The following is an 18,306-nucleotide window of genomic DNA, read 5'->3' as shown; positions in this document are numbered from 1 at the left end:
GCAATTGTGAACTATTCCTGAAATATGTCATATACCTCAAAAACTATACTAGGGTTGCCACACGTCAGAAGGAATTTGATGGCAAATAACAACAAAATTTCTACTATCCTCTTCACTGTTGCAACGTAGAACTGTGCATTTTGGAAGATGACATCTCACTCCTTTTACATCCAAACAAATTGTTAAAATGATACTTACCTTTATATCTTGGAGGTAGATTTTTACCATGCTTACTTTCTCAGACTCTTCGGTAAGCTCCAGCCTGCTGATGTCAGCAAATTCTGCCAGCATGGTTATGATGTTGAGTTTGTTATTTACGACTTGACTGATTCCATATTTGGCTCCCACCAAGAGGGTTATACATGATTCTCTGTCCTGTAACTACATGGAAATGAAAGGTCTTACAAAGGCCTTATTAGTCTTAGAGTTTACATATGCTTCATATAAATTACTTACATGTGCGAATAAGCCTTCACATAGCAAATGTGACAATTCAATTCAAATCAGTCCTTGTCAATAAAGGGAGGACATATTTTGTTCTTTCTCTTGGCTTCCCTGGGAGGTGATGCTTATATAGAACAACCCTGTTGGCTGCTCTCCACAGGGCCAATCAAGAAGGAAGTGGAACTGCAATCTGACCACATCTATTCATTTACTGCTGTCAGCTCCCTGACATCAACTCCCAAAAGAAGCTGCTGAGTAGGTTTCGAAGATGTTGCATTCCCTCTTTAATATTACTTTTCTGTTATGTGCTATAATGAGTGAAGATTATAAATTAAAAACCAGATGGAGAAAAGGGTTAAACTGAAAGAATAGGATTGTGGAGGAGTCTTTTGGGAGAGGTGAAAAATGACCCGAATGGCTTTCTGAGAAGCATCTTAGGGCAAGAGTGCAGGAAGCCATACGAGCATAGATCTTTCATGCAGAATGAGCCCTGGTCCAGGTGGAAGGATGTAAACGGAAATGAAATGAACCAAATGGGGACCCTTTTCTATCCTGTTGGCATACTATGAGACAAAAAGGGAGGAAACTGTCCCTCTTATGGTTCACAACTATGGAACATTCTTCCTATGGAGGTGTGACTGTCATTGACATTGCATTCCTTTCAATACCAAAGCAAAGGGTACTGCTTATATACCACCCCCTAGTGCTTAAAGGTCTCTCTGGGTGGTTTTACAAGTTAATTATGCAGGCTACACATTTCACCACTACCACCACGAGTTGAGTACTCAGTTTACACACCCTTGGAAGAGTGGGAGGTTGAATCAACCTTGAGCCAGCTACCCAAGCCCAGACTGGAACTCAGGTCAGGAGGAGAGTCTTCACTGCAGTCTATCCACTGCACCATGAGGCTCCTTCAAACCTATTTGCTTGCCTCAGGATTTTACACTGGTTTACAGTAGGAAACCGCCCCCCCCCATCCATGGGATCAGTAACTGCAGATTCACTTATCCATTGCCTGAAAAAAAATGCAATTAACACCCCCCATGTGTATTTACCACAGAACTGGCCACTAGAAGGAGCCAGAGACCAAGGAACTTACAGCGTTTGCTATTTCTGTGCTTTTTGGCATCCACAGGGGCTTTGTGTCTCGGAACCAATCCCCCGTGGATACTGAAGTCCTACTGTATTAAACTGTGTGATGTCAGCTGTTTCTTGTTTTCCTTGCTTTTTAATCCCATAATGCTATGATACATTGTATCAGGACACTTTTTAATATACCAACTAATACCTTAAAATGACAAGTGGTATTAAATACATAGATATTTAATATGTAGAGTTATTGGTAAATAATAAATATAAAATACCATGTGAAAGGCACATTGTTAAATAGACTGGTTCATTACAAGTATTCCCTCAGTTGGGATGTTTTGCATCAGCTTAGTGCTTTCCACATACAGAATTCAGTCTGTTCCTTCGATTCTCTGTGTCCTTAATGGCAAAGATGTTTTGTAAGCTGTTTTGCTGCCTGACCAAAAAAGCAAGATATCCTCTCCTTAACAACTCCACCTACAGAAGCCAATCGGATTGCCAATTGATCTTCCATCAGTATTGATGGTGACATGTCATCGTTCATCAGATCTTAGCTGAGACAAGAGGCTGAATTAGGGGATCAGAGTATACCAGCTGGCAGTCCTTCAACTAGGACTCTCAGGTTGAATACCCAGACAGCTGTTTTGTTTTCCCCCACTCTCCACATGCTCTTTAAAGGAAGCAGCCTCTCCTGTCTAATGACAGAACTGGTGCTGTTGGTGACCCACAAAAATATGCTATGGATCATTGCAGGAACCTAATCCACACCCAATTTGGACATACAGTAATAGAAAACTTCACATTTCTGCACTGGAAATAATGCATAAACAGAATACTGGCTTATCACATAAAATAGCCTTACCATGAGAGTGGCATTAAAGATTTTTCCACCATAAAGTTTCAGATCTCCAAGAATCTGGAGGTAACTCAGACGGACCTGTGCTGCTGAGAGGCGGTGCTGCAATTGTTGAGATTAGCCATTAATACTGTCCTGTATCTATAATGTTTACCCACATCATAAAGCTGTTCAAGGAAACACTACTAATATTCCTAGAATACAGAATTCCCTATGTACAGTAGTGATTACAGTGGTGCCTTGCTTAACGATGATAATCCGTTTCAGAAAAATCGCCGTTAAGTGAAAACATTGTAAAGCAAAATAAAAAAACCAACTGAAACACAATGAAACCCGTTCAATGCGTTCCAATGGGGTAAAAACTCACTGTCCAGCGAAGATCCTCCATACGGCAACCATTTTCGCTGCCTGTATAGCGAGGAATCTGTCCCTAAACACAGCGGGGAGCCATTTTAATTACCTGGTGGCCATTTTGAAACCACCGATCAGCTGTTAGAAAAACACTGTTTTGTGAAGAATCGGTTCCCGAAGCAGGGAACCGATCATCGCAAAGCGAAATTCTCCCATTTAGACCATCGTTTTGCGATCACAATTGCAATCGCAAAAAGATCATCATTAAGCAGATTCGTCGTAATGTGGGGCAATTGTAAAGCAAGGCACCACTGTACATGTGCCAACAACTGCCTTAACAGCTCTCTCTTGTTTAAGCAACTGAGATCAGTGCTTCTGCTCATTCATCATTACGTTTGTGTTACTGTTTCTTGCTGGGAAGAAGAAAACACTCACTGTATCAAGTACTGTTCTTTCTAATAGTGCTTTCTTGTGTTGACAACAGGGAAGCGGGGGGAAAAAACAGCTGTTTCCAGAGAAAACAAGGAAGCAAGACAGCTGAGGTTGTGGTTTCCTTAGTGATGCTAGCAAGAAAAATTGCAGGATACCTTTGAAGGGATGTTGTAACCTTTTACTTTGCTAGGAGTGAGGACAAAAGAGTGCTGGAGAGGACATTCCAGCTGAGTAACTACAATAATTATGCTGGAACCAGTTAACAGCGATTACTATCACACTTCTGTATGTATCACTCCTCTTTAAGAAGCTAACATAGGAACAATTCCAGAAGCTTCAGAACACACTATTCAGATCGCATCATGTACACATATACAAGTCAATCTCTCTTTCTCATGGCATCTTCTGATTTTTAATCTATTATAAATCTGGAGCAGAAAAATCTAGCAGTTACAGAAGCTGTCCCGTTATATTGGCTAAGATCATAGAACAGGTTCGTTCAGCTATAACAAATTATCTTGGTCTAATAGCGCTAAGATCATCTACTGCTTTTCAGTAGACAATACTTTACAGATGTGTTAAAGCCACATTACCTTTTGTCTTGGATCCAGCAAAAGCTGATTCCTCTTCATGTGAAAGCTAATGGCCTTTTTGATGTCCTTGCCTCTCATGTTTCGGAGCAGTGTTGGGGAAATAAAGTTTTCTATTCCCCAGTCTTTCCTGAAACAAAGACAAACTGGATGGGGAAAAAAAAGGCTCGGAGAACATCCTTGTCAAAGCTCTTGAATTTAGAGTAATCAGCATTACTAGAGTTTGGATCAAGAATATAAATGTGACATAGACGTTCTGAGAGACTATCTTTGCTGTTCAGCCCAGGGTTTCTCCTACTAACATATATGAAAAATGTAAAAAGAAACAAAAAGATAAAATACTTTTTGTACAGTATTTGTAGCAATATGATTAATTGCTAAGTTTTGGGAAACAGACAGGCTTTTCTAATATAACAATAGCCAATTTAATAAAGTCAGGGTGGAGACAGGGAGAAGATATGGCTAATATTGTGTAAAAGTGTTCTGCTTCTGAAGAACAAGTCAAAATAAAAGTCTTCAAGCCTTGCCTGCAAATTAACAAGGAAGATTTAATCTTATATCCTAGATATGAGAACTCCACTAATGTGAAGGCATTATCTCTTGTTCTTGTCACCAAGACCAAGAGTAGGTTTCATAGTACAGCGGTGTCCCACAAGACGATGATAATCCATTCCATTGAAATCGCTGTTTAGCAAAAACATCATCTTGCGAAATGCAATTCCCCATTGGAATACATTGAAATCCGTTTTATGTGTTCCAATGGGGAAAATAGTAGTCATTTTGCGAAAATCACCCACAGGGAAGCCATTTTGCGAAGCGCCGATCAGCTGTAAAAATTGCTGTCTTGTGACGCGTCGGTCCCAAAAACACCCGTTTTGCGAAAATTGCCTATAGGAAGCCATTTTGTGGAGCCACCGATCAGCTGTAAAAATCGTCGTCTTGCAAAGCATCGGTCCTGAAAAAAAAACCTGTCTTGCAAAGCACAGACCGAAACATCGTCCAGCGAAAATCGTCCATAGGAAACACTGTTTTGCGAAGCACAATGGCAATTGCAAAACCCCGTCATCATGCGGATTCATCGTTTTGCGGGGTAATCGTCTTGCAAGGTACCACTGTATTTACTATATAAACGTGCTTGCCACATAGGAAATATATCAGCTTTATATCTGAGGTGTCCCTAATGCAAAATCCTGGCCCATTCAAAGAGGAATGGTAACAATCTAGTAGGTATACTAAGGTAGCCATACTGAGCTAGACCTTTATAACAACTAAAGGTAGAACTCAAGCCGTAGCATGGATACCTTTACTAGGGAAAGGCACATGACTGCATTATCCGGGAATACTTCTCTTTTTCCTTTTTTTAAAGCATGCATAATTCACTACAATGCATATTTCTACTTACTCTATGTACTTCAGAGATACTTTCTGTGGTTGAGCACAAGTGATGATCCGCTCCTGTATGTGCAATGCAGCCAGCCGCAAAGCAACACTGCACTTCATCTCAACAGCAAATCTCTCCTGAAGCACATCACTGCAGCTCTGAAATGGATGGAGCCAGGTTAGCAGAGAGAGAGAGAAAAACACATCAGCATCGACACCAAGCTATTCCTACCTCCCACTAGCAACTGCTTCTGCTCTTAAATCTCCTCAGGCAGGTAGCCATAAGCCCAGTTGATTGCCCTCCCTGCTCTGTAAGACTTCAGGCTAGGTCAAAGATGTGTATTTGGAATTTGAGTCATGGCAGGTGGATTTCTTTCTTATTAGGTTGAAATGTTTTGCTACTCATCCAAGCATCTTCTTCAGTCTGAGTTGAGTTGGTAGGAGATCCCTGATATATCCTCCACATTGGTTTCACTTCTCCCTGGTCTGAATAGGCTCCTTAGAAGGACAAAGGCCTGGGGGTGAGGGATAATCACATTTCTGCAGTCCTTCTCCACTCATTGTCATGGTTCTCTGAAGGTCCTTAACACTGATCTTTTTTGTCTGTGTCCCTAATCCTTCTGGGGACAGATGAAAGGGCAGCAGGATAAATTGGAGACAGATTGTATCTAAGGCCTCCACCCCTGCTAAGTGAGGGATTTTCTATATGCACATGCATGGCCTCCCTGACCCCTCTCTCAAATCATCTATCTTCTCGGTCTAAAATGAGTATATCTTGGTTATCAAATGAGTGTCCTTTGTCCTTCAAATGAAGTAACACTGCTGATTCTGGTCCTGAGCAATTGCCCCTCCTGTGCAGGGTCATTCTCCTGTTTAGTGGCTGTTTGATTTCTCCAGTTTAGAGCTCTGAACACTCTTCTTTGCGTTGGACCACATACACTATATTGCTCCTGCTGTTTCGGTTTCCGGTCTTTTGGGTGGATGAGTGTGTTTGTGGGTTTGAAGTGTGTTTGTGTGTTTGAAGTGCATGGGCACGACAATGGGTGGAGAACAACCGAAGAAGTGGGATTACCCCTCACCCCCCAGTCCTTTTGTCCTTCTAAGGAGCCTATTCGGACCAGGGGGGAGTAAAACCAACCTGGAGAATATATCAAGGATCTCCTACCAACTCTCAGACTGAAGAAGCTGCTTGGATGAGTAGTGAAACGTTTCAACCTAACAAGAAAGAAGCCCAGTTGCCATGACTCAGCTTCCAGATAGCCTCACCTGAATGACTGAGAATCTTCACACCTATGTCATATGTATGTACCTAGCGGCATGTGTCCTATGTGAATGAATATTTTGGATTAAGCAACACACAAATAACTTCCACATCGCTGCAAAAACAACACTTAAATGGTGTTGTTTTTGCAAGTTCATCATGAAACTGCCACAGATGGTGGTGATGCTGTTGCTGGTGGTAACAGTGTTGGAAATAATCAAGGGAATAACAGTCATGGCCAAAAATATTGGCACCCTTGCAATTCTGTCAGAAAACGCAACCCTTCTCTCAGAAAATCAGTGTAGTCGCAAATGTTTTGGTACTCACAAGTTCATTTTTTTTTGGTTTGCGTTGGAACAACACAAAAACACAGAGAAGCGGCCTTCAGATTTGAAGGATGCCTTCTCCCAACTGTTGTTTTGAGGTCTCTCCACAGGTGTCCTATGGGATTCAGATCTGGACTCATTGCTGGCCATTTCAGAACTCTCCAGCGGTTTGTTCGTAACCATTTCTGGGTGCTTTTTGAAGTGTGTTTCGGGTCATTGTCCTGCTGAATGACCTATGACCTTTGGTGAAGATGCAGCTTTCTGATAGTGGCCACTACGTTGCACCCTCAAATTCTTTGGTAATCATTAGATTTCATTATACTGTTCACACAGTCAAGGCTTCCAGGGCCAGAAGCAGCAAAGCAACCCAAAAACATCTTTGATCCTCCACCATGTTTGTCCTCCTGGGTCTCCTTCCATAGCGTCCATTTTCATTCAGATGGCGACAGATAGTGTGAGCTGCCACTGTTGTACCCTGTGTCTGCAGATCAGCTTGAATTTGTTTGGCAGTTAATCTGCTTCTGTATCTACCATTCAAACAGCCCTTTGTTGTAATTTTTCAGTAATGTTGCTCTTCACGTCCAGGGAGGTTAGCTACAGTGCCATGGGCTATAAACCTCTTGATGATATTGCGCACAGTGGGCACAGGAACATTAAGATCTCTGGAGATTGGCTTGTAGCTCTGAGAATGTTGATGTTTTTCCACAGTTTTTTCTCTCAAATCCACAGACAACTCTTTACACTTCATTCTTTTGTCCATGCTCAATGTCATACACAACACAAAAATTGAGTCAACTTTTCTCCATCTTAACTGGTTGCAAGTGTGATTAGGTAAAGGTAAAGGTTCCCCATGACAATTTTTTTCCAGTCGTGTTCGACTCTAGGGGACGGTGCTCATCCCCATTTCCAAGCCGTAGAGCCAGCGTTTTGTCCGAAGACAATCTTCCGTGGTCACATGGCCAGCGTGACTAGACATGGAACGCCATTTACCTTCCCACCAAGGTGGTCCCTATTGATCTACTTGCATTTGCATGCTTTCGAACTGCTAGGTTGGCGGGAGCTGGGACAAGCGACGGGAGCTCACTCCGTTGCGTGGATTAGATCTTACGACTGCTGGTCTTCTGACCCTGCAGCACAGGCTTCTGCGGTTTAGCCCACAGTGATTACTTGTGTGTAATTATATTGCCCACACCTCTTACTTGCGACAGGTGTGTCTAAATAAAAATTAAAGGAGTATCACATGCTTGAAAAGCAATTATTTCTTACAATTTAGACAGGGTGCCAATAATTTTGGCCAGTGCATTTTTGGTTTTCTGTGTGGGATTGTATCAGATTTGACTTTTCTACTGGTTTTTTGTGTTGTTCCAACGCAAACCAAAGAAATGAACATGTGAGTACCAAAACATTTGCAACTGCAACAATCTTCTGAGAGAACGGTTGCATTTTCTGACAGAATTCCAAGGGTGCCAATATTTTTGGCCATGATTATACATGTGTGTATGAAACCAGCTCAAATGTTCAATTTCCTTCTAAATGGTTAACACTTGAAGAAAAAGTTTGTGGGAATACTGTAGGCAACTAATGGCCCCCTGTATGGACAGAGTGATGGAATAAATAAGCCTTTGATCTGACCCAGCATGACCTTTCTTAAGTGTTCAAGCTGAAACATGAGAGGAGTAAACAACAGCAGAGAGTAAACAGGCATGTGCAAAATTTGATTTGATTTGATTTATACCCTCCTTTCCCCTCCTCGCAGAATTCAATGCAGTTCACAATGTTTTTTAAAAAAACACAACCAGAAAAACACACATAACACATCACAATATTAAAAGACTACTAAACAAAGTTTAATATTAAACATGGCATAATTGAAGACAGTATACAGGAATAAATACAGGCAATGCTGACAAGTTCCACTCTGCCTCCAAAGGCAGAAAGTCAGGGAGAATATCTATTGGACCCCCCCGCCCCAACAGTCTTAGCAAAATTCAAGGAAGGACAGCTTGCTAAAGCACTGACAATCAATGGCTTAGATCAGCGTTTCCCCATCTTTTTCAAGTGGCAACCCCCATTTATAATAACGACGTGTAACCTGTAACCCTCCCACCACATTTAAAAAACTATTTTAATAGGAGGTGAAAGAAAACACACTGAAATCGTTTTTTAAGTATAATAGTGATGCAGAAAGTGGAGTGTCCCCACTGCCTTCCTCCTCCTTCCCCACCACAAACTGCACAAGGAGAAAGAGAAGGCAGACAATGGTCCACATTTAAACAAGTAAGATAGAATTAGTTTTACGTACTGTATTCCAGGAACCCAGCCCACCCAACCAACCCATGCAGACAACACTGTCTCCCTCTCCCTCTACTTCTTCCCAGCCCATGTTGTCTTGCCCTGCTGTTGCAAACTCTGCAGTGGCCAAGCTGCTCTCACTCAGGAGAGGCTGCCTGGGCATCGCCTTGAGACTCTGGATACCCCCACTAAAGATGAATGTGAAGCTGCTTGTCCTGCTGTTCAAGCTTCTTCACCAGTTCCTGAAGCTTCTGCACTTCAATGGCAGCATTCATATTATAGCTGATGCCCTCCATGGCACCCGGTGGCTTCACCTAACTGACCTGGTGACCCTCTCACTCAACATAGCAGCAAGAACCCTGCCACTATTTCTTCACTTCTCTCAGGCTTTTTACCTCCCCTCCACTGCTGCACGGATCCTCTTTTGAGGCTGGACCAACCTAAGTCAGCTGTGGTGACCCACCCAAAAAACACATTCATCATCATCATCATCATCATCATCATCATCATCATCATCATCATCATCATCATCATCATCATCATCATCATCATCTTAGAATTGCAGAGCTGGAATAGCCCCTATAGATCATTGAGTCCAGCCCCTGTCAAAAAGGCACAGTGATGAATTGAAATACCAGCCTCTGGTTCTGCAGCCAGAGATATAAACCACATTGCGACCCCCTTAAGGGTCATGACCCCCAGGCTGGGAATCTAATTAGTTGTGAGAGCAGCCAAGGTAGGCAAAGGGGCAACCATGCATTGTCCACTTGTGGATGTAAACAGGTGAAGAATTCAGATGGTCTGCATTAGAGCCTGATGCTTCTAAAGAAGCCCTCATGCCCATCTCCCCACTTTTTCCCTTGGGAAACACCCTCCAGGATTGTCCAGCCCAAAGGGGATGGTTACAAAACCATGGTTCCACCCCAGAATTACTATTGTGCATTCTAAATTTAGGTTAATAAAGCCAGTTAAGACCAGAAGGTTTCAGAAGGAGAAGGATGGTGATAGATAAGTGAATAATGGTGGGTTGGAGTGGACATCCTCCACCATTTATATCTATGAGGAAGACTATGGAAACCAGTTATTGGAAGTTGTTCTATAGGGTCGGATCCACTTTAGGTGGTCAGAATTAGGACAACCATACTATGGAGAGAGATGGGTCTGAACATGTGGTTAACTTAGGTCCTTTGCACATGCAGCTTTTCAGTCCATGGTGCTCCCATGGCAGCAAACCAGTTCTCTGAAGGGTACCACCTAAGTTCATGCAAGACAGAACCCAAAAGATGCAAGGATCTGCAGGCTCCTTCGCCTTTCCATGCCTTATACCTCCTCTTCAATTTCACCTCCATGACGTTTAGGAATGTAGAGAGAGTGTTGTGTTCATTGAACAAAACCTAAATGAGGCTTCAAAGGGTTGACTAGATTTGACATAGGTCATCATCTCACACTAGGTACTCGTGGCAGTGAGTCAACGTGAAGGTGATTGATTCATTGATGGAGAGATTTATACATTAACATGTGAAGACCAATTTCAAGTCTTATCCTCATGATCGTTATACATATTATTGTAGTGGATTCTGTATGATTCCTGAATGAGTAGCCCTCCTCCCTGACTGAGGATGTCACTAAAATCATGGTTGTGTCTGAGGAGAGGCTGGCATTTGTTCTATCCTGGAATCTGCTCTTAGCAAAGTAACATGGCTATTACCGAAATACAGTGGTGCCCCGCATAGCGACGTTAATCCGTTCCAGGGTTAACGTCGCTATCCAGATTCATCGCTATGCGGGGGGGGGAAACCCATAGGAACGCATTAAAACGGGTTTAATGCGTTCCTATTGGGGTGAAAACTCACTGCTATGCGGGGAATCCTCGATCCAGCAGCCATTTTCGCTGCCCGGTAAGCGAGGGCAGGGTGCGAAAACGCTGCGGGTGGCCATTTTGTGGATGCGGCAGCCATTTTGGAACCGCCAATCAGCTGTTTAAAAAACATCGCAATGCGAAGATTGGTAAGCAAAACGCTTACCGGTCACCGCAATGCGATGTTTTCCCTATCCAAAAAGAGGGGGAACCCTGCTGCCTATGGGTCATATAAGAAGGAACTGCCATCCATAATATATGAGAATGCTACTGTGAGATCTGTGAGAGAACAAAAGCTAAAAATGCAATAAGGAAATGTATTTTATACTCGTACTCAGGGCTGTGTAAGTGCTTTTCAGAAATTCCCCGATAATCCTCACAGCCACCCTATAAAATAGGTCAATCATTAGGATAATTGTGCTGGACTAGAACCCCTAGGACATTGGAACTTTCACTTTTATGGCATTTCCTTGCCCACACAATGTTGCTCAAAAGAGCTTCCATCCCACTGGGTGTGACTTCAAGAGCCAAAAGATGGGCAGTGGATTGGCAAGAAGTCTAAGAGCTCCTTGATCTGGCAGAATCTTCTACCTGCCATTCACATTCATCATCATAGTTCTTAGGAAAGCAGAAAGCGTGTAGAGTTGGCCTCCCATTGAAAGAAATCGCAAAGAGGATTTAAAATGATCACCTATATTTGATAAATGCCACCATCTCAAAGTAAATCTCCCTTGCCAAAGTCAAGGCAAAGGTGATGGAGCAATGGATGGAAAGATGGATAGATGGATAGATAGATGGATAAATAGACTAAGAGGTACTAGTGAAGATGGCTTGTCCTTCAGAAAGATGAATGGCTCTATGTCCTTCCTCCCTTCCATAGCTCTTTGTGGTTACCCTGGTTTATCTTGGGCAATGACATCATCTTACATCATCATATTCTATGGCAGTTATGCTCCTTGCCCCTGCCCCACCAACCTATGGGTTGCCATAGGAACAGCCATAAACACTGTTACATCACCACCATTCCATTGCCCACTCCTTACCGGGCACTTGTTCAGCTAAGAGTGGTGGAGGAGCTCTCTCTAGGAATAAGGAAAAAGACTTCCAACCTAATCAATTTACTCACCATGGCAGGTAGGACATGGTGTCATTGGGTGTTCAAATAGCTCTTTTATTTATTTTCCCACAATGGTCACAGAGAAGCCAAAAGCGAAGCTTTGGATGCATAGCTGAGAACTCTTAACAAGTCTTTGGATAGGTTAGATCAGGTAAAATACATTGAAAGTGGATGTGGGAATAAAAGGGGATAAATTGGCAGGAGGGGCAAAGAATTTGCAGCCCAAAAGCCACAAAGCACAATCCAGAAACTTTAGTTACAACCTCTAGGGATACCAATGGGATTGAGGATCACCATGTCTAAGACCTGCTCTGTGACCTTCCATGGGACAAAGGTTTGACTCAGGAGGTAATAGGCCTGGAACTGTTTTTTTTTTTTCCCTAAAGAAAGCAACAGCTCTGAAAAGTGGGTGGAGAAGGAGAGGCACAGCTCATCTACAGGGATGTCTGGATGCGCAGGTCTCCGTGCTTCATTCTGGGAGAGGGAAGGGGACGAAGAAGCCTCTGAAGTTTCTAAGGGGAGACTTGGCCCCAATATGTCTGACTCGTGGCTTGGGGCTCCTCTAGACAAGTTGTGTCTACACCAAATGGTCAGATTAATCTCAATTTTGGAGGAGTCTTCACCTGGCAGACCATATATGGGGGCTTGTTTTGGTTTGCTTGTTTTGGTTGGACTTACTCGTTGGCTCTTAATGGACACTCGGCCTCCCTTCGAAAGCCAACTGCCCTCCATTCTAGACTCCCTTTCAGATCCAAACATTCACAGAATCCTGGGGTTACTGTGGCAACAGCAGGAAGACTCCACAGCTTCATGTGAACTGCTGGCTAACCAGCTTCTATTCGTGGTTGAGGGCATGTGATTGCTTCCGGAAGGCCCCTCCCATGCCCCAAAATGGAGGGCTTGGGCTCACTGGTAGAGCTTAGCAGGTAGATGGTTGTTACATACAGCACTGATGGTACCTGTCTGTCATGGGTTTGGAGGGAAAGTTCCATCCTATGGGGAGTGGAAGGCGGGACATCAGGGAGGAGGAGCTGTACTGTATATATATGTGGAGCTTGTGTGGAGTTGAGGAGTTGGAGTCTGTGTGTCAGACTGGGTACAACTGTGTGTCAGTCAGTACCTACCTGATAGGTTCAGGTTTCTATTTGGGTGGCCAGAACTGATAGGTTCAGGGTCTGTGCTTTACTTTAAAGTGTTCTGTGTGAACCAAACTGTTGTATGTATGATTGAGACTAAGCCACGTTACAGTATCTTATTTACTTGATCTTTTTATTTACCCTGTTTGTTATTTAAATAAACCTTGTTCTTTTGTTTGTTAAAAATCCATTCCTGGTCTGTGTGACTCCTTATAGGGAATGGTTGGTGGCAGCATAATTAGAGTGTGGCATACTCCAGTAGGTCTGGGGTTGTCACAATGGTCTTAGGGGACAAATATAAAACTGAATCAGGATGTATTCGCGAAGGCTTTCACAGCTGGGATCTAATGGTTGTTGTGGGTTTTTCGGGTTCTTTGGCCGTGTTCTGAAGGTTGTTCTTCCTAATGTTTCGCCAGTCTCTGTGGCCGGCATCTTCAGAGGACAGGAGTAGCACGTGTGCTACTCCTGAGCACAGCATGCTACTCCTGTCCTCTGAAGATGCCAGCCACAGAGACTGGTGAAACATTAGGAAGAACAACCTTCAGAACACGGCCAAAGAGCCCGAAAAACCCACAACAACCATTGAATCAGGATATTCATTAAATATCCCTGATTTGACAGATATTTGTTGCTTCGTATTCTTGGGGTCCAGAGACACCAACAAATAAGAAGCAACAAATACAACCCTTTTATATTTGTCCCTTAGTTCCCTATTTGCTTATGCCCCTGCGGATTAGCTGTTCTTCGGGAGCATAAGCAGAGAGGGGTTTTCCCTTTGGGCAGCTTGCTAAAACCTGTCTGAAGGGAATCCCACCTCTGGTACTGGGGAATGGCTTGGTTCCCCTTTCCTCCTCTTCCTATGCCCACGTGGCATAAGAAGAGGAAAGAAGGGATGAAAGAGGGATCAGAGGGATCCCCCAGCTGCTGCGCAATTGCTTTGATCCCTGCATTCCCTCCTCTTGCTATGCCCCACAGACTTATGGGGCAAGCCAAGAAACATAGGAGGTTTAAGGACTACAGAAATTTGCCAAATACTAACAGAACAAAAGGAATGGAAGAGTACCTAAAGGTTAGATCCTGACCATGTAGCTATACTCACAAGGTAGCTAGAAGAAACTCACAAAGCCAGGAGAAACTGTACAAGAAGTCACCATACAAAACCCCGGCTATGATAATATACCAGACTTTCCCAAACAGATGCCTTCCAGGTCTGTTGTATTAAATCTTCCATCATCCCTGGATGGTGGGTCTGGATGCAACACATCTGGAGAACATCTGCTTGGGCAAGAGCTGTCGTAGACATTTCTCAACCCTTCTCCCCTCTCCCACAGCTTCCAATTTCTCTCATACAAAGCACCTGTGTTGCTAAGAGAACAACAAAGCAGGGGAAGAAGGAAGAAGTGCACACTTTCCTGCCCAGGAAACAAACAAACCAAGTCTGGAAATCGGGAGAAGGCTACACCTTTTGAACTTCTGCCTGCCACATAACTACGGCTGCTAGCTGGGGAATGGAGGCAGCTTGCTCTGTCCTCACCAGGCAGTCACAGCTTAGATCAGGTGAGTGTCTCACAGCAGCAATATTGGCAAAATACCCCCTTAGAAAACCAGAAACTGTTGAATTCCTCTAACCAAAAAAGAAAGGAATCCGAAGAAAAGACAATGACCTGGGATGGCCAGCAAATACACAGCCGTCCTTTCAGACAATCAGCTCATGACTCCGCTGTCCCCTGTACCCAAAAGCAGGAGACCCCAGAGAAGTTTCACCTCAGAGGTGGGTGGAGGGGCAAGAAGAGTGGGGTCCATGTCGCTTGCTCTGTGAAGGAGAGGAACTCCATTTGTCGGTTTTACTCATTTTACTTGGTATCCAGGCACTGGCCAAGAACCACAGGATAACACAGCTAGCCCAGGAGTCATTGGGATCTTCATTTCTACCCCCTTTGCACAGACCTGAGAGAAAGGGCCGACAGGCAAAAAGGGGAGGCTCTGGAGACAGGAAAGCAAATACTTCCTTGATTTGCCTAATAATTCAACCCCCACTTCATTTCTTCTTTTTTGGGGCTTTTCATTCCTCTCCACCCCTCACCCAGGGCATGGAAGCTACCAATTCCTATGGCAGAGGGGAGGAGTAAGCAGCCTCTAAGGCACTGCTCAAGCCCTGGAAGACTTTCTCTCTCTCTCTCTCTCTCTCTCTCTCTCTCTCTCTCTCTCTCTCTCTGTATGAACTGTATTGTCTTTCCTTCTGGGTCACTTTTACAAAAAGGTGGATTTTTCAAAAACTCTGGCAGATGAACCTCCCCTGTGCATTGCCTTCCTATTTGTGCAGGTGGTTTGGCCCTTTGGCTTGTTAAAATGCACCAAGGTACTTGGGAAAGGGGGAAAGGATAAATTTCCTTCAGCCCACCTCTCCTTCCTTCTCGCAATGAAAATGAACTCACTTAGGTATGGATTAGGTAAAGGTTAAGGTTCCCCTTGACAATTTGTCCAGTCATGTCTGACTCTAGGGGGCGGTGCTCATCCCCGTTTCCAATCCATAGAGCCAGCGTTTTGTCTGAAGACAATCTTCCGTGATCACATGGCCAGCGTGACTAGACATGGAACGCCATTTACCTTCCCACTGAGGTGGTACCTATTTATCTACTCGCATTTTTGCATTTTGCATGCTTTTGAACCGCTAGGTTGGCGGGAGCCGGGACAAGTGACAGGGGCTCACTCCGTCACGTGGATTAGATCTTATGACTGCAGGTCTTCTGACCTTGCAACACAGAGGCTTCAGCAGTTTAACCTGCAGCAGTACCACGTCCCCTTTAGGTATGGATTAGAGAAATATAAATAGAAATCCCAGTTTGTATAAGTCAGGCAAACCCCCAGAAAACACTTTGCTACTCCCTTGGGGGTCATGATCCTTGGTCTGGGAACTGCTGACTTAGATATAGCTGTTGAAATTATTTTGAGCATTACAAAATGAAATCACAAGGGGGGGAATCTAGAAAATGTAGAAATAATGAAGTAAGCATAGTTGCAAGGTACTGGGAATCACTCCGGTGTTAGCCTGGCTGAAATGAACATTAAAAGAGCAGTGCTCTCTAAGGTGTCCTGTTAATTTCAATAGGAGTCAATGCTAATGCAGGAGTTTGCAGTTGACTGCAGCACAGATTTAGAAATGTACCTAATTTCTTACATTTTAGTGGATACTTCATCATGCTATTTTTATTCTTGTTTATATTTTAGATGCAACTATCATCTGTCATATGGTAACAGAAGGGAGATCTGGAGGCAATCTTAAATGATGAGCAACGTGATGAATTCAAATGTTGCACTATCAAGTCTAAATACCATAAGTGAGCAAATACTAATAAAAATAAGCCTATTTATAACTAAGCTTTCTCTCCGCTCCAAGCTTTTTGTTTTTATCACTAGCTTTTGTAATTTGCTTTCTCTTTCTTTTATTCACAATTCAGTTATGGATTCTGGTGCATCATTGAAAATAGGGGTAACAATCCCAAGGGACTTAGGAGCATCCCTCCAGCTGAAAAGAGCCCTGCTCAATGACATTTGTCATAAATATTGTGATCAGTGAAACTCTGATACATACAACTTTCTCTGGATCTGCAGCTCCCTGTTTTTAAATTACATTTTGAAACTGCGGAAGCAGGCCTCCAACTGTAGCGGTGTCCTGCCTTTTTCATAGACCATTTCAAACTTTCAGAGCCACAGTGTTCCTTAAAACCACATACTGACATAGCAAAAGGAATTCCCTTCAGGTTACAATGAAGCAGAAATATATATGGACAAACAATGAATCTGCAAATACAAAATACCACATACGGGCTTGTTTGTTTGTCTTTATATTCTCACTTCTGAATTCTTTATAAACTTAGGGTTTGATTTGAATGGACCCACCTTTGCTATACATAAATAATAATTGTATGTCTTGAAGTCATTTCTGACTTACGGTGACCCTTTTCAGAGTTTTCTAGTACAGGATGCTCAGAAGAGCTTTACCATTCCCTTCTTCTGGGGGCACCCTGGGACTTTGCAGCTTGCCCAAGGCCACATAGGTTGGCGCTACTCCCAGGAAGCGTAGAGAGGTCTCAGATTCCCAGCCTCTGGCTCTGCAGCCAGATACCTAACTTACTGAGCTATCCACCTCCTTTATTATATACTAAATACCATATGCCACTCTAGTTTACTTGCCCATATAGATTTAATCTGACTAATTTAACATATTTGATTTGAGAATACTCCTTGTTTATTACATAACTAAAATATATTTAAAACAAAGTCAGAATGTCTGATTATCATTCAAATCCAAATGGAGATGTTGAAGTCGTCAAAACCTATGAATCTGAAAAATCTATCCGAATGAATTGGTTTTTAAAATAAATGTACAAATGATTTAAGTATTTAAAAGCAGCATTTGTGTCAGATCTATAAATTGTCCATGTGAAAGGATGTCACTGAAAGACCATCTGTGCAAACAGTTTAATGGGATGGGATGCAATGGTACAAGAAATGCGATGGTACAAAAAAATACCTCTCTAGGTTCTGTCAGGTGTCGCTTAAAGCACAACCAAGGCAGACAGGGCTATAGTCTGACATATGATTCATTACCACATCACCTGCAAATAGAGGTACTCAAAGGCCACTGGGTCTTGCTGCAACAGAATCAGTGGGTCCTTGGGAATAAAGCAGACTCTGAAGAGACACCGATAATCATGAGCATCTTTCCTCTGAGCTACCTGAAATAGAGACAGGGTGGAAGGGTTATCATCATGCAGTCTAACCCCATGTTGTCAGATAAATGGGTCCCATCGTTCCTGCTCATTTTCAGAAGCAAAATCCACTGCCCTACAGCATGCTTGTTTCTGAAGCTCAGAGGATCTTATGATAACTCAAAAACCAATCCTGTTACCTAGCACATTGTTTTTGGGACAGAGAAGAAGGAAATGGACAATGTTTCACTCCGTTACAGACTTTGTGAAAGGCAATGAATTGTAGGCAGCCCTAAACAGCAGCCATGATTTCTGTGTTAGGTTTAGCATCTAACTTCATAGGAATATCTGTATCAATTTTTATGCTTTATTTAAATTTGTTACATTTTTGGCTTACCTTTCAGTGAACTTAATGAGCTCTCCCCTTTATTCTTACAACACTCCTATGAGTGGCATTAAGCT

General features: G+C 43.0%; 1 protein-coding gene across 1 annotated transcript in view; it reads right to left on the bottom strand.

Annotated features, from left to right (window-relative positions):
- Nucleotides 1–18,306, bottom strand: part of FRMPD1 (FERM and PDZ domain containing 1) — an 83,950-nt gene that overhangs the window by 8,466 nt on the left and 57,178 nt on the right. Inside the window, exons 9-13 of the mRNA XM_020791368.3 lie at nucleotides 17,752–17,871; nucleotides 5,165–5,301; nucleotides 3,766–3,892; nucleotides 2,396–2,491; nucleotides 199–381 (exon numbers count right to left, since the gene is read on the bottom strand). Of these exons, the coding sequence (XP_020647027.3) occupies nucleotides 199–381; nucleotides 2,396–2,491; nucleotides 3,766–3,892; nucleotides 5,165–5,301; nucleotides 17,752–17,871 (663 nt within the window). The remainder of the gene's footprint in view (nucleotides 1–198; nucleotides 382–2,395; nucleotides 2,492–3,765; nucleotides 3,893–5,164; nucleotides 5,302–17,751; nucleotides 17,872–18,306) is intronic.

This window comes from Pogona vitticeps, chromosome 2, assembly GCF_051106095.1.
Source record: "Pogona vitticeps strain Pit_001003342236 chromosome 2, PviZW2.1, whole genome shotgun sequence".
Lineage (NCBI taxonomy): Eukaryota > Metazoa > Chordata > Lepidosauria > Squamata > Agamidae > Pogona > Pogona vitticeps.
This window is presented reverse-complemented; position numbering and strand designations above follow the sequence as displayed.